This window comes from Marmota marmota, unplaced genomic scaffold (assembly GCF_001458135.2).
Source record: "Marmota marmota marmota unplaced genomic scaffold, marMar, whole genome shotgun sequence".
NCBI classification, from domain to species: Eukaryota; Metazoa; Chordata; class Mammalia; order Rodentia; family Sciuridae; genus Marmota; species Marmota marmota.
In genome coordinates this window covers 2,588,598-2,605,260 of record NW_026000119.1, presented here as the reverse complement: position 1 = coordinate 2,605,260, position 16,663 = coordinate 2,588,598, and the positions used below count along the sequence as shown (strand labels likewise).

General features: G+C 35.3%; 1 protein-coding gene across 4 annotated transcripts; it reads right to left on the bottom strand.

Annotated features, from left to right (window-relative positions):
- Positions 1 to 403: 403 nt before the first annotated feature.
- On the bottom strand, positions 404 to 16,044 carry Abraxas1 (abraxas 1, BRCA1 A complex subunit). Of its 4 annotated transcripts, XM_015499211.2 has the most exons (9): positions 15,889 to 16,044; positions 13,883 to 13,973; positions 10,952 to 10,988; positions 8,270 to 8,336; positions 6,238 to 6,431; positions 4,686 to 4,805; positions 4,158 to 4,242; positions 1,425 to 1,539; positions 404 to 1,026 (listed from the first exon to the last, which is right to left on the bottom strand). In XM_015499211.2, the coding sequence occupies exons 1-9, from the start codon at positions 15,973 to 15,975 to the stop codon at positions 593 to 595; spliced, it is 1,230 nt and encodes a 409-aa protein (XP_015354697.1). In that variant the 5' UTR covers positions 15,976 to 16,044; the 3' UTR covers positions 404 to 592. The 4 variants fall into 4 exon arrangements, with proteins under 4 accessions (XP_015354697.1, XP_048640688.1, XP_048640690.1 ...); XM_048784731.1 differs by lacking the exons at positions 8,270 to 8,336; positions 10,952 to 10,988 and having other exon boundaries at positions 15,889 to 16,043; XM_048784733.1 differs by lacking the exons at positions 8,270 to 8,336; positions 15,889 to 16,044 and having other exon boundaries at positions 13,883 to 13,974.
- Positions 16,045 to 16,663: the final 619 nt, after the last annotated feature.

Genomic DNA, 16,663 nt, shown 5'->3' with positions numbered 1-16,663 from the left:
CCCAGCCTTTAGAGTAGCAAGTACCTAAGATTACACATGTGTACCATCATGTCCAGTTTAATAATATACTTTGTATCACTGCATAAGGACTAAAATCTGAATGACTTACATAAGGTTAATGACATAAAGATTATATAAATTTTCACATGAACTTTATGCTTCTTCCCATGTTGTGAAAAATAGTCTCTTTCCCATTTCTAAGAGCCATACTAGTTTAAAAGAATGTGCCTTTTTAAGGCCTTTCCCTCAACAGTTGTGAAAGCAAGATGAAAAGTTTTGATTTTACAATAAAGACATCTTGGGCTATGGGTGTAGCTCAGTGGTACAGCACTTGCCTAGTATGTGCAAAGTCCTGGGTTCAATCTCCAGCACCACAAAAATATAAATAAATAAAAGCATCTGATATTTTTGGAAGTACTTTATAAAATAAATGCAGTAGAACTTATCTATGTAGTACTGTAAAAAAGGGGAACATAGTAAAAACAAAATACATTATCCATGTATTACTATGAACAGCTGAATATAATAAAAATAATAAACATTTGTCTTTACCCTTCGACCAAATCAAAAGTCTTATTTTGGGTTAAAAGGATCAAAATGTGGGAGACAGTGGATATTCACCAGAACCCTTCATTTTCTCAATCTCTTCATCTGTTTCTGGGCTACTGGTTGTGGATGCTTTTTCTTGGTTACTACTATCAGTACCTGTCTTAGATAGTTTGTGTTCTCTCTTTAACAATCGTGATTTCTTCATTTTCCATCTGTCCTCTATGTCTATAGCTTTTCGCTTAGTTGTTGGAGGTGTACTAGCTGGGCTAGCTTCAGGAGTATGGGTATACTCTACCATTAAGGTCAGGTTGTCAACCACATCCAGATGGTGGTTGGTGTTACACCTACTTTTAGAAATATGCCTATTGGTCAAAGAGATAACACAAGAATGAAGAAATTCACTGTCTGGAAAAAAGGTCTGTAAAGCCTGACAAAGCAAAATGTTCTCCTGAGGGTCTTCTTGGACATTCGTCTCTCCTACACAAAAGAAAACAACAGGATCAACATTTTTTATTCCATAAAAATTCCATGTTCTTTTATAATTAGCTATTTGTCAAAAGAGTCAAAAAGACTTCAACAATTCTATCAAATTATTCAAAGTGAGAATAATGTCATGTATAATCCCAAATTCCTATTTTTATGCCATAATATTCTAGGAGAAAATGAAATTTTAAGTTATATGCTTTAATATCAACAAATACAGCATACCTACTATAGTACTAGTTCCTTTTTTTGGTAAAATTTAAGAGTATTAATAAAATGACTGCTTTTAATCCCAAAGTGGACATATTCTTCAGTGAGCGCAGTTGGTCCATCCATAATTCCAATCAGTGAGAAATGCAAGGAAAGTAGTGATGTGTTAACATTTTACTTACGTGCTGCCTGAATCTGTGCTTGTTGCCTTTTTTTAATTTCTTGTTTTAATCTGTTTACATCCTTTATTAATTTCTCTACTTCTCGTTCACTTTGCTCCACTTTTTTGCATACAGTCTGCAAAGTAAAATAATAGGATAGGTAAAACACCAAATCATGAAATAACAGTCTAGATTCACAAGTAATATAAAACCCTCAATGGTACACTTCCTATAAATTTTATTTTAGTTTGCTATTTTCTAGAGGACTTTAATAATAACTCTGTATGGTACTTTACAGGTTGTAAAATCTTTTCAGATATATTAACTTCTCATTAAGAGATGGATTTATCATACCAAATATTTCCTTGATAATAGAAATAAACTGGAATATTTAATTCACTGATGTAATTTTGAGATGCAAAGTTCCTGCACATATTGAAAAAAAGACAAATGACTATTTCCATGTTATGAAAGGAAACTGAAAGTTTTTAATTCTTATTAGACAATACTTTTGAAAAGCAAGTGGCTGTGTATCATCAATTTTAAAAGTATGAATAATTCCACTTCCTGAGTATATCTCAATATACAACAAAACTTTATAAAGATCATGTTCATATTATATCAAACTTAATATTATTAACTTCTAATTATAGGCTAAAAGTTAAGCCAGTTTCAGTGGATACTTTTAGGATATCTACCCAGCATGATTCAAATAGTCAAGACATGGAATCAATGTAAATGTCCACTGACTGATGAATGGATAAAAAAAAATGTGGTAATATCTACACAATGGAACACTATTCACCCTTAAAAAAAGAAGAGTGGTACACACCTGTATTCTCATCAACCCAGGAGGCTGAGGCAGGAGGACTGCAAGTTCAAAGCAAGCCTGGTCAACTTGGCAAGATCAATAATAACTCAGTGAGACCCCATTTCAAAATAAACAAATTTAAAAAGACTGGAGATGTAGCTCAGTGGTAGAGCACCCTGGGCCCAATCCTCAGTACCATAAGAAAAACAAAAAGAAGTTAGCTTGATTATGTTGTCACTAATGACAGGATTCTTCCTCTTTATTTTTTTCATCCCTAGAACATTTTGAGATAGGGTCTTGCTAAGTTGCTCTGGCTGGTCTAAACTTGTGATTCTTGCCTCAGCCTCCTGAGTTGCTGGAATTATTTGGAATGTATTACCATGCCCAGCTAGCAAGTTGATTTCATAGAAAAGTGATTACCAAGGGCTGGAGTGGTTGTAGGGAAATGGGGACAGAGACATATTACAAAAAATTATCACAGGCAGGTAGGATGAATAAGATCAAGAAATCTATTGTACAAGGCTGGGGATGTGGCTTTGTGGTAAAGTGCTTGCTTAGCATGCATGAGGCTCTGGATTCAATCCTCAGCACTGCTAAAATGGAAAGAAAGAAAAAGAAATCCATTGTACAACTTTGAGACTATAGTAAATGACAATACATTGTGTTCTTAAAAATTGTGGAGTGAATACTAAGTGTTCTCACCATGAAAATAATAATTATGTGAGGCAATACATTTGTTATTTAGATCAATTTCTCCATTCCACAATGTGTATAAAAACATGTTTTACATGATAAATCTGACAATTTAAAAATTTAAAAAGTACATATACTGTATTAAAAATAAAGAATATGTAGCAATATGAAAAATGTTTAATGATATAGGAATTTTTTTTTTTTTAAAACTTACGGAACACATTTTTGTTGCCATGATTGTCAACTACAAAGTGTGTATACATTAGGGGAAAAACTGGAGACTATAGCAAAGTGAAAATAGTTATGTTAAATGATGAGATCTGGGTGTTTCTACTTTCTAAAATTCCTGCTTTTTTTCCCCCCCTCATATTAAAAACAGTATTAATATTAGTGGTATGTAAAGTATACTAACCCTTTTTCTCTTAAATGTGCTCTATTGACAAGTAGGGTATCCATGGACATATATTACTTAGATATTCAATTGGGGGAAGCATAGTTAAGGACATCACCAGCTTTGGATTAGGCTTAAGCCACAGCTGTTTCCAGCCAGTTACTGAGCTAGGTGCTAGAACAGTGCAAATCCATACCTGTAGAACAACTTTGCTCATCAGCCTACCTGAACTTTCTTACAATGGCACTGTAATCTGAGGTTCTACCTAACCAACTGTAGTCCTATCCCCTTCTTCTCAGATTTTTGCAAAATTGCAGTCTGAAGGCTCTTCTTGGCTGTTCTTGATCCCTTTCCTTTATCTTTCACAGGCTCAATAAATTCTTGCACTTCCATTCCCATATTGATGCTACTTCTCAAAGTACATGATATAATAAGATAGACTGCAATGCTATGGTAGTTGCATTGTTACCAAATATTTGCTTCCCTGTTCATCCTGTAAAAGGATTATGTATCCCTGGCCATTGATATGTGATGGCATGGCAGTTTTGAGCTAAATTTTAAGGCTGTTGTGAATTTCCAATCTTTCTGGCTTTTTTCTTTTTGACACAAGAACATGTCCCAAATAAGGGCTGATTCTTCAGCATAGATTCTGGAATGAAGGTGACATCTCCAAAATAAATGGCTATAGCCAAGATATAATGTGGATAAGATTAAACTGTTATTCACTACTAAGATCACAGTCTTTATGACTAAAGGAATATAATATAAATCTGAAGTCAGGTTATCCATAAAAAATTTCAGTGGTCATTTGATATGAACTCTGAAGTAGTCTTTAAGTGATTGATGTTAGTTAACTTACCTTTAATTCTTCTTGTAGTGAAGAATACATTTCATTTATCTTATGTACCTCCTTTAAAGATCCATCTTCTTTAAAAAATTTAGAGCTGTGAAAAATTACAATTTCCTCTGGTAAATATACATAACTTGTGTAAATAGATAAGTAGTAGAACGAAACTTGGAGACTGTAAAACAGTCTAGTTTTCACCAGGCACAGTGGTGCACACCTGTAATACCAGTGGCTTGGGAGGCTGAGACAGGAGGATCGAGAGTTCAAAGCCAGCCTCAGCAATGGTTAAGCACTAAGCAATTCATTGAGACCCTGTTTCTAAATAAAATACAAAATAGGGCTGGGTTTGTAGCTCAGTGGCTGAGTGCCCTTGGTTTCAATTCCTGGTACCCCTCCTTCCCTGCCCAAACAGTCTAGTTTTCTTGAGTAATATATTCATTTTATCAGTTTTCCTTTCATTTTTATTCTTCTGTGTAATAAACCTAATTTCAAAAAATAAGTAAGAGTAGGTTTAGTGGAAAAACAGTTCAGGAATCTTACCTGTGTGTTTTTACTGCTCTTCTAAAACCAGTGGACATACAGGAACCTGATACAGTTTTATAACCCAGCTGTTCAGACATGCCCAGATTGGCAACCACTAAAGGGACCCTATAAAACAGTCTGATGAAATAAAATTTTATAAGTTTAAAATATAAAGAGAAAAAATAGCATGTACACATCACAATAGACTACCTCCACAAGATTAAACAACGGTCCCCCGTTCCTTACTGTTTACCAAGATAGAATTTACTTATTTGAGCAACACAAAGCAACCTGTTTTTAAAAGCTGTGAAATGAACTTGGTATAAGAAAATTTTGTGAAAAAAATAGTTTACGTCTTGGCCACTTAGCAATATCCTGTCTCAAAAAAAAAAAAAAAAAAAAAAAAATCAACAGGACCTGGGTGTGGTGGTGTACGCCTATAATCCCAACAGTTTGGAAGCTGAGGTAGGAGGATCTCAGGTTTGAAGCCAGCCTCAAAAACTTAGTGAGGTTCTAAGAAACCTAGTGAGACCTTGCCTCAAAATAAAAAATAAAAAGGGCTGGGGAATGTGGCTCAGTTGGTTAAGTGCCCTTGGCTTTAATCCCTGGTACCAAAAACAAACAAAAATCAAAATGGTTAAGGATGTACATTAGTGATAGCACCCCTAGACTCAATCTCTTAATATCCTAGTACCACCACAAAAAGAAGAAAGAAAGAAAATTTGGCTGGGGATGTAGCCTACTGTAGAGTGCTTGCTTAGCATGCATGAAGCCATGGGTTCAAACTCCAGCATTGCAATTTAAAAAAGTGTGGGGGGGGGCAGTATGAGTTGAGCATCCCTTATCCAAAATATGAAATCCCTATATGAAACCTTCCACAAGGGAAATTCTATACTTCCCCTCAGTTCCCACTCAAAACACAGGAGCAATAAAAATACTGTATAAAATCATCTTCAGACTATGTATAAGGTATAAATGAATTTTGTGTTTAGACTTCAGTCTCATTTCCTAGATATCTGCAAATATTTCAAAATCTGATACATGTTTGGTCCAATCTGGTCCCAAGCATTTCAGATAACCTTACGGTATTAAGTCTGAGATTTATCCTATCTTCCATGAACAATAAATTTTATCTTAATTGGTACTCTTTATCCTAATTCTTATGTTCAATGCAAATGTTTATAGAATGAAGGGGAGTTCCTGTTAGACTCGTTTTGGTAGACCATCAAAAACTACCTTGCTTCTTTGAAGAAGGTTACAAAAAAGCTGCACAAGTACCCAGGCTTAAGTTCTACATGATATCCTAATTAACCAATATCTACAACAATTATTTTTCTACCTCACATAGTAAATAACAGCAATTCATCATTCTGCACTTAGTTTCTGATTTCCTTATTTGACTTTCATTTTCTCATCTGTAATTAACAGATGGGTAAGATCACTTCAGAGAGTTGTTGTGACAATGTAATACAACACTGTATGAAAACTTTATAAATTGCCAAAAGTACTATAAAAATATTAGTTTTTTTTCCTATTAACTTAAAATAGCCAATGACCAACTAACATTTACCCTTTTTGAGGTTTATATAAAGCATGTTCCAGCCGATGAGTAGAACAGCTTTCCGTTATTATACTTGGTGTTAACAGCAGAAAAACAAGTTCTTGGCTTGAAAGATGCTTCTGTAAGTTTTTGTGAAGCAGTCTCTCTCTAAATGTCATGATCTGATCTGAATGTCGACGGAATTTGTACCAACCTACCACAGTCTGAAAAAAAATAACAGAAAAAAATTAAATACATATCTTAATGATTATAATTATTATTGCATGTCTTAATATAATTTAGCAATAAAACTGAGTCTTATAATGGACTTTGTTTTTTCGATACTAGTGTTTTAACCCAGGGCTTCATACATGCTAGGCAAGTGTTCTACCACTGAGCTACATGTCCCCAGTCCTTTTTGTTCTAAGACATGGTCTTGCTAAGTTGCCCAAAATTGGCCTCACTTGTGATCTTCCTACCTCAGTCTCCCTAGTAGCTGGAATTATAGGCATGCACCACCTTGCCAGGCTTTTAAAATGACTTTCTTAATAGTAAGATTTGAGTCACAGGTAAACAAAGAATTCACTTGGTTATATACTTTACCTTTGCAAAGTATGCAAACTGTCTTATAGTTTATTTTCTATTCAGTTAAAAGGACACAATTTTGATCAATGTAGATTAAAGGGAGAAAATAATTCTTCACTTACACTAGTCTATTTAGGGCATGTGCTATATTGCAATCTATTTTTTTTAAATTTTTTTTTAGTTGTCAATGGATCTTTATTTTAAAATAATTTATTTATTTATATGTGGTGCTGAGGATGGAACCCAGGGTCTCACACATGCCAGGCAAGTGCTTTACCACTGAGCCACAACCCCAGGCCTGTGCAATCTTAATCTTTAGTAAATACACATAAAAAATATTAATGCCATTGTTTCACTTAATGGATAGTCACTCCCCTCAAAACAGTTAGTTATCTGTATTGATATTTAGTTTATTAAATAAGCTTAGTTGATTCCTTAGCTTCTACCTGAAATTTAAACGAGAATGATTATCACATAGCCCCAAAAGTTAAATTCAAGATGACTAAGTCGAGTTTTATAAACATAACATGCTAAACAAATGTGTTGTTAGTATCACTAAGTCATTTTTTAATCAGAAAAATAATTGATTTACTGAAAACTTAGTAATCGGAACAAAGAGAAAAATAATCACCATGATTCATAGAAATCTGTGACAGTTTCAACAACTAAATTTGACATTTGTACTTTTAAACTAAAATTGCTTCTGTTTTTTTAAACCTAAAACATTTTTGCAGGGACATTTTTTTAAATACTCAAATGTAACTGTGAAAAAAGCCCAAGCATTTTCAACTAAGGATGCTTTTTGAATGATACTTCTGTTTTTCTTCTCAAGTCAAAGATACAAACTTTAAGGGGGAAAAATTATTAACTTGAGAAAATTTTGCATTGGGGAAAAATAATCCATTTTGACTGTCTAACAACTTTTAACTGAACCTGAAGCAAGCTGTGGAGAATTCAAATTAAGTGCTCTATAGGAAGTTGTCCCTGTGGTATAAAAATAGTTAACTGCAAAGCTAGGTGTACTGGCAAGTGCCTGAAGTCACAGCTACTTAGGAGGCTGAGTTTGGAGGATCACTTGAGCCCAAGGATTTGAGACCAACCTGGGAAACATAGCAAGACCCTGTACCCTGTATTAAAAAAAAAAAAAAAAAAAAAACCACAGCTAAATAAAATAACAGAAATGGATTATGTCCTAGAATAAATCATACCGGGATAGGGAAATATAGAAGAGAAGAAATCAGTATTAAGTGTTAATTAGAGTAGTCAAGGGAAGGATGGGAACAAGATAAATACTTTTAACCATTAGTTTTGTATTCAAAGCAACTTCTCTGAATTTTTGGGAAGAGCAAGCCTTTTCTTATCTGCTTTACTGGATACTGTGAAGACAAATATTGCTTAAAATTTGTGTCAAAATACTGTTTTCAAGAACTGAAAATAATGCATATAATACCAAAAATAAAAGGTAAACCATGAATACCTTTTTGACACTTGAAAATATTTTCTTCAGTGCATGCTCATTTACTTCACCTGAAGAATTATAAAAGCTGTAAAAGTCACAAAGACATTTCAAATAAGGTAGAAGTTGGATACTTTTATTAATGTTTTAAATTTTAGTTACTCTTAACTCAAACTACCCAACCAAAATCAATACCTACTTGCCTGTCAGATGGAAGTCCTAAAGTAAAATAGTAGAGAAAATTCACAAATTAACAGACTTAAAATGATAGAAACATGAGGTCCATAAGCAGTGAAAGGAAAAGGAGTGGAGAAACTTCAAGAGATAAGTTTGCATATCATATATTTTATTAACCTAAAACGAAACAAACTATCCATTAAATACAGGTATTAGAAAGTTCATATAGCCAGTTCACAATTAATTTGGTTTTACTTATTAATTTTTTTACAGTTATTGATACGTATGAAAGAATGCATACTGAGTATTGAAGCACATTAACAAAAGAACAATTTATTGCTGATTTCAATTATTGTTTTAGGACATGGTTGGGTTTTGGGGAGAGGTGGGGGAAAGGAATAGATTTTGGTTAAGTTCAGTGGTCTTTATTATGTAATTGGAATGTCCAAGAATCAGAAGATAATCCTAAATTTAGGATTCTAAAACATTTGCTTCTGACTTTCTTTCCCTTCCTATGAGATCGCAAATTATTTCCTTCCTTTTAGCATTGAGATCAACAATATTTTCTATGATGATAAAATGTTATACAAAATCCTATATAAATAATATGAATTATAACAGGCTTTTATTGGGCACTTCCAAAGCATACACTGAAAATGTTCAGTTACAAAAAGCTGAAAAAAATGTAACTTAATAGGCAATATGTTTTTAAAAGAGTTGAAAATTTTCCCATTAAAAACATTTTAAGTCAGGCACGGTGGTGCACGCCTGTAATCCCAGTGGCTTGGGAGGCTGAGGCAGAAGGATCATGAGTTCATTGCCAGCCTCAGCAAAAGTGAGGCACTAAGCAACTCAGTGAGACCCTGTCTCTAAATAAAATACAAAATAGGGTTCGAGATGTGGCTTAATGGTTGAGTGTCCCTGAGTTCAGTTCCTAGTACCAAAAAACAAACAAACAAACAAACAAACAAACAAACAAAAAAACTATTTTAATAAGCCAGATAGTGTGGCACATGCCTGTAATCCCAGCTATACAGGAAGCTGAAGCAGGAGGCTCACAAGTTCAAGGCCAGCCTGACATCTTAGGGAGACTTGGTCTCAAGAAATAAAAAGGGCTGGGGATGTAGCTCAGTGGTAGAGCACTTGTCTAGCATGCACAAACCCTGGATTTCATCCCCAGCACTGAAAAAAAAAAAAAAAAAAAAAAAGAAGAAGAAGAAGAAGAAGAAGAAGAAGAAATAATCCTGTTTCTTTTAGTTTTTACTCTACAATTAATTAGTTCTTTGGCCTTCATTAAACCGTGAACTTTTTATGCCTCTTTGTTTTAAAATGAAAATGACATGTATAAAATCTTTTGAGGAACAAGTATTTCAAATGGCTCTCCTATGCACCCGTCCCTTAATTTTGGTAGCTGCAAAAAGGTTCAGGCATTACTGGATTAGATGGTTTCTTCAGCTCAGTTGGTCTGATGATAATAGAGCTGCCAAATGAAACTGAATCACTTTTTTACTCTCTCTCTTTACTGGTCCATTGGGTTCCTTAAAGAAGTCCTTTCTCATTTAATCAGCAGATATTTTGAATGTCAATTGTACATTAAAGCACTTCATAAGGTAATTTTTTTCTGGTATATCAGTTTGATTGATTGATTGATTGATTGTGCTGGGGATTGAACCCAGGGCATTGTGCATGTGAGGCAAGCATTCTACCAACTGAGCTATATCCCTATCTCTGGTACATCGGTTTTTAAGACCACACTTAGCCCCTTTTTCTGCCACATCCCTGGCATAGATCTTTCTTATTTTAGCCATGAACTCTACTGTAAATTTTACACATTCTTAGAGATGTGTATATAGACAGTGTGACTATACAATAATAATGCTTCTTCTCATGTAGTTTAAGTAAATCGTAAAGCTACTACATTAAAATTATGGTTACATGTGTTTTCTTTGTGAAAATTCATTTATTTTCTACTTTTCCGTGTGTATGTTATACCTCAATAAGTTTTTTTAAAAAATACAGTATATTAGAGCTAATGGTTCTATTATTATCTGTAGGACTAAAATCACAAGCTTTCACATTAAAAAAGCAACAGGAAACAGGTTAGATAAATAATATAACACTAAAAAATATCAATGAGGAAACAGTTGCTAAAATAAACTAGAATCAAAGGGTTAAAAAGAAAGTCTGCCATCAGTTTACAAGAACATGCCAGTGAGTGAGCTTATAATATGCAATGAAGTTGCAAAAAGGTGACTGGTTGTGAGATGGAAAAGCAATTGTCAAGGTAAACTGGTACTTGCAAGAGGCAGCAGAGACCAGCTAAAGTCAGTAATATAATAGAGAAAGAACTATAAACAGGGTTGACAATGCACAAGTGAATTTTCAGGTATTAACACAACAACAACAAAACCTTCATAGTATAATTGGTAACTAAAATACTACATTAGTTTTAAAACTTATTTCACTTGCAGAGAATGAACTTTCGCAATGTATGGTTTACTTGCTCTTACTAGTACTATTACTCACCTAAAAAGCCGGTAGCATGGAATATATTTCTGAATGTCTAGGGGGAAAAAGGGATGAATAAATGGGTTGTATAATGAGGGAAATCCAAATTACACTAATACTTGGACTGAAACTCAGCAAGATATGATACTCTTAGCACAATTATACTGAATTTTTGGTTATGATTAATTAAATAATCACTTCCAAGCATTTACTTCATGCCAGGAAGTACTTTAGTATTATCTCATTTAATCTTCACAAGTCAGATGCCATCATTCTTTCCCTTTCAAAAACGATGGAATAGGCTGAGCATGGTGGTGCACACCTGTATTCCCAGCAACTGTGGAGGCTGAGGTAAGAGGATTGCAAATCGACCAGCCTCAGCAACTTATTGACATACTGTCTCAAAATTAAAAAGTGGGGGTGGAACTGGGGAGGTATAGTGGTAAAACTAGGTTTTACCACTCCTAGGTTCAATCCCCAGGACCAAAAAAAAAAAAAAAGCGAGAGATGAAGTGGTTCCTCAAGCCAGTGATAGAGCCAAAATTCAAACCTAGAGTTTCCCTGGGAACCACAATGCCATATTCCCTCAAATAATGATTTAATAAATACAGTACAAAATATAAGTTTAAAGTTGCAATATTTTCATTGTGTACTAAAAAGGTCATGCTCTAAATTTACACCAACTGTTAGAAATATCTGTCAAATAGAAATATCTTGTTTTAAGTAGTTATTTCATAAAACTTTTGTCTGTGTTAGCTACAAACTAAAGAAAACAAAAACAGACCCTAATATCTTTTAAGAGGCAAATTTTATTCTGTCAATAGCAATGTTAAACTAAGAAAGAAAAGTGTAAAAATGATGAACATCTTATGACCAATGTGAGGCAGTAATTTGTCTATCTTGGATTTTCATCTATTCTCCATCTGCGTTAAAGTAATCTTTTAAAATAAAATAATTTGACCAAATACCTTAAAGCTTAGCAAAGTACCTGTGTACACAGTGTAGTTGGTCAAGAAATGTTTGCTTAATTAAATTTTTCTAAATGTGTTACATTCTTTGGGTGGCATGCTAATTCCAGTTAGGGGAAAAATGCTCTAAATCTTGCTTTTAAAACTCCAAGTGTCTGACTAGCAATAAGAAAAAAAATCAACAAAGTTAAATTACAGACTGCTTGGGCTGGTGGTGTAGCTCAGTGGGAAGTGTATACTTAGTATGCCTAAGGTTCAATCCCCAGCACCAAACAAAATAACAACCTGTATAAACATGTGTATAGCACATGACAAAAGGCCATTATTAAAATGTTATACAAATCAATTAAGGTAACATAGCCAGTAGAAATATAGTCAAAGAATAGAACAGGTCTGTGCTTTTCAAAGGCTAAAAAGAAAAAGTAAAAACCAGGAATATTTAACTTCTTTTGTACTCAAGAAATACAAATTAACAGTAGCTCAGCACTCTAGGTTTTGGGTTCTATGTCCAGCAACACCAAAAAAAAAAGCAAACTACTTTTTAAAAAATTTATCAGATTGGGGCTGGAGTTATGGCTCAGTAGTACAGCGCTTGCCTAGAATGTGTAAAGCAGTAGGTTTGATTCTCAGCACCACATATAAATAAACAAAATAAAGCTCCATTGACAACTAAAAAATATTTCTAAAAAAAGTACCTTAACTTCTAAAAAAAAAAATTTATCAAATTGGCAAAGATTAAAAGAACTTATAATATTTCATGTTAGCCTGAATATGGAAACACAAGCATTATTATAGACTGCGGAGGAGTCTAAAATGCAGTAAATTTTCCAAAGTACTATTAGCTAGTCTACCTATATGAATTTGGTTTTCAGAGAGACAAGGGCACAAAGATATATAAAATATTCACTGTAATATTGTATTAATAAACAGAAACGTATTCATAGTAGTTAAAAGTTATGTTGTGTCCACACAATGGGACAGTTATAACCATTAGGAAGAATGAAAAGTTATATACAAGGCAAATTATATCAGCTTGCCAAGCAGTCCCAGTTGAAGTAGGAGGATGACTAGAGTCCAGTAATTTGAGGCCAGCCTAGGCACCAGAGCAAAATCCTCATGCCATTAAAAAAAAAAGTTTTTTACCCTGTAACAGCATAATAATATCGAGGAATTGATAATAAAGTCAAATGTTTATGTACAAGAATATTCATTGTAGTGTAATCTATAATAAAAAATGGAAATAGCTGATTATAATTTATTTAAAGGTCTGCTTAAATCACAGAAAGGTCATAGTGGAATATATTGCAGTTATGAAAAATGATATTATAGAGATATCAGTCATGACAAAATATGTCATGATGTCAAACCTGTTATAAAGTACAATACTATTTTGTTTTAAAAAAGAAATATATATCCTACTAGCCACAGTGGCACATGCCTGTAATCCTAGCAGCTCAGGAGGCTGAAGCAAGATGATCGCAAGTTCAAAACCAACCTTAGCAACTCATGGAGGCCCTAACTAAGTAACTTAGTAAAACCCTATCTCAAAATAAAAAGGGCTGGGGACTTAACTTAGTGGTTAAGCACAATCGGGTTCAACACCCAGTAATTAAAAAAAAAAGAAGAAAATGTGCGCGCACGCACACACACACACACACACACACACATCTCCTTATTAAAAACTGTATATGTTAGGTAATCAGAAGACTTCCTATATATTTTAAAGCTCCCTTATCTTTTTTTTCCTTTAGGAAACAGCAGCTGTTTCCTCTTAGTTTCCCTGCAGCAATTTTATTTGCTTCCTATATTTCACATTGTTTCAGTCCATGGCCATAATTTTAATTGAAGATGAGTGCAATGTATTTTAAAAATTCTGCTTTTAAAAATCAGTGTATTTTTTTTTTAACAATTTAAAAGTAATTACTTATGCTGATCCCTTTCATCATAAACTATCAAAAATAGACAGAAGTATGTAACTCACCAATTGTATAAACAACTTCAACATCATCCATTTGGGAGTCAGTAATGCTATTCTTGGCTTCACCTTTCACTTCCCCAAGGAGAAAACCTTCCTATAAAATAAAAAGAAGAATTTGGAATACATTGATAGAATTACTGTCCAGTCTCTTAAATAATTCATATTTCCCAGTATTTTACAGTGTATACATGTGTGTGCTACTAGGGGACACATAAAAACCTAAGGTGCTTCCAGTTTAATTGGAAAACATGACCAGTTAAATAAGAATTAGAAGAAAAAAATGAGAAGAGATTATAAACACCACTGTGATTTTATAAAGGGGAAAGAGATTAACATAGATGGAAATAACTGGAGAAGGCCCTGTGGAAGAGGTGAGAATGAAGTTGATAATTTGTGTAGGCAGAGCTTGAAGCACTTAGCACACTGGAAAGCATAAAAGGCTTAAAGCCAAAAATAAGCACACACTAGTAGAACAGTTTGCCTTGAAACAGAGGCAAACTTAAGTGGAGCCAATAATAAAACATCCCGTATGACTAGCCAGGGAATCTGGATTTAAGAAGTGCTTCTAGGAGTCAGTGGAGGTTTCTAAACTATGACACAATGAAAGTGTTTTCAGATTTAAAATTGTACAAAATGGGGAAGAATGTACAAAATATGAAAGATTAAAGATTTTGGAATTCAATTTGAGTCTGCTTTCTAAAAAGGGTCCTGTAGGCCTGATTCGTTGTGAAACTACAGGTATATCCTCACAGCAGTGGTGAATTTGTCCTGGTTCAGAGTATTCAAATATTCCTTTAGGTGCATTTAAAGACCAAGTGTGGCCAGGCAGGGTGACCCAGCCGCTCTGGAGGGTAAGGTAGGAGAATCTTAAATTCAGGTCAGCCTCAGCAACTTAACTTGAGACACCCTCTCAAAAAATAAAAAGGGCTAGGGATGTTGCACAATGGTAAACCACCCCTCAGTTGAAACCCCAGTACCAAAAATAGACCTAGTGTGCTTGGTAATGAAATTTTACCTTTTTAAAAACTGGTTAATAATATGTAATAATAATAATATCCCCCCCCCCATTTCATCAAAGGATAAAAAGCGCTAAAGGAATGTTTCTACAATGTTTTCACTTGAATCAAGGTGAAAAAAACCCCAGAACTGTACACTCCAGTGTTCTTGACTTTGGTACTTCGAAAACAAAAACTAAGAAATGTGCAGCAAGAATAACTTAAGTCTATCTTTAAAAAAACCACCATTTAAAGAATTTAGTTAAAAGATCTGAGAAACCGCTGTCTGACAAGAAGGTACCGTAATTTACAAGAATTTTACTGTGACTTGTTCATTTAATAAATTTTTAGAAAATAGGCACTATATTTTTTTAAAACTTCACTTTTTAATTTCATCCAGTGGTTTTGAAGCTAGGCAAAACGTTTAAATGTTTAATATTTGGGGGAAATTTGTGGTTAAGTTATAACCAAAAGTATCAGAAAAGTAAATAGAAACCTTATAATTTTAAGAAACTTGATGGCACGTGCAAACAAATCAGGTATTTGATACATCAAATTAAGGTTTTTTTTTTCATTCACTAGGATTTGCCGAAAAACAGACACTGGATGCAACACCTATTTTTACTCCTTCACCTTGCTACCATAGGAGCTGCCCGGCATGAAAAAGTCCACGGTTGTCTTTGCAATCGATCACGGGTAGTCAGGCGAAACGGAAAGTTAACCTGCTGCCTCCCCAGCGGTAGCGGAGCACGAGATGAACTTTCTATCCGTTCGCGCCCAAGTTTGGCCAGGAAAAAGGGAGACTGATGAATGAGACTGGGGCGTGTGGGGCATTCGGGCCGGGGAAGGGGAGCAGGGGTTAGGCCTGGGAGGGCTACTCTTGGGAAAGGCTCGTCCGGCAGGAGGCACCTCCTGGACCGCGAGGGAAGAGGCGGCCCGGCGGCGCAGGGAGAGTACCCGGGCGGGGATCCGGCCGCGGCGCGGTGAGGGAGGGAGGCTGCGGGCCCGGCTCACCGTGTCTGAGTCGGTGTTGAGGTGCTGGAAGGAGAGCGCGCCGAGCACAAAGCCGGAGAGCACCGCCGACGTGCTCTCGCCCTCCATGCCGCCGTCGCAGCGCTACCGAGACGACCCTTACGGGGGGCGGGGCGCGGACCCGGACGCGGCTCGGCGGCGAGGCGGGCTGAGTGGAGGCGGGCCGGGAGCCCGGGCTAGGGCCTCCCGGCATTCTGCGGGGGGAGGCGCGCCCCCTGTTGGCGAGGCGGCTGTTGCGGGGTGCTTCCTTGGTTTATACTGGCAACTTCGCGCAGCTGTGGGCTCCGAAGGGGTAACCCTGCAGAGAGTGGGAGCAGGTTTCAGGGGCCAGGTGCTGCAGAGCAACACGTGGAATATATGCAAAATCATGAAAATGAACAATGTCGACAGGGTCAAGAGAAATAATGGTTACAAGAATAAGAATTTCTTAGCAACATTATAATAGCACACCTTTGTAGTTTTCAAACTGCATTACACTGCGCTTCACCTATTGAAACTCCTAGAATACTAACAGCCATTTCTGGGATTGTTGGTTCTAGAATGTTCCAATGATTTCATATGGAGTTGTGTGTATGTTTGGTGTGGTTCTTCGGTTTATTTGCTTGCTTGTTTGATAAGCATGATCATACTGTGCTGGATCATTTGATTAAATATTAAAGTGGGTGGGAAGACCCGGGCTTGAAAAATATATTTTACACACCCATGTTTATATATATAGATACGAAAATTATGTATTTTTTTTAATGACTGAAAGCTG

Coding starts and splice junctions, on each gene's coding strand:
- Abraxas1 (XM_015499211.2), bottom strand. CDS start 15,975: ATGGAGGGCGAGAGCACGTCGGCGGTGCTCTCCGGCTTTGTGCTCGGC. Junction 10,989..13,882: donor TGAAGTTGTTTATACAATTG/GTGAGTTACATA, acceptor TTTTCCCCCTAG/ACATTCAGAAATATATTCCA. Junction 4,806..6,237: donor TTATATAAACCTCAAAAAGG/GTAAATGTTAGT, acceptor TTATTTCATCAG/ACTGTTTTATAGGGTCCCTT.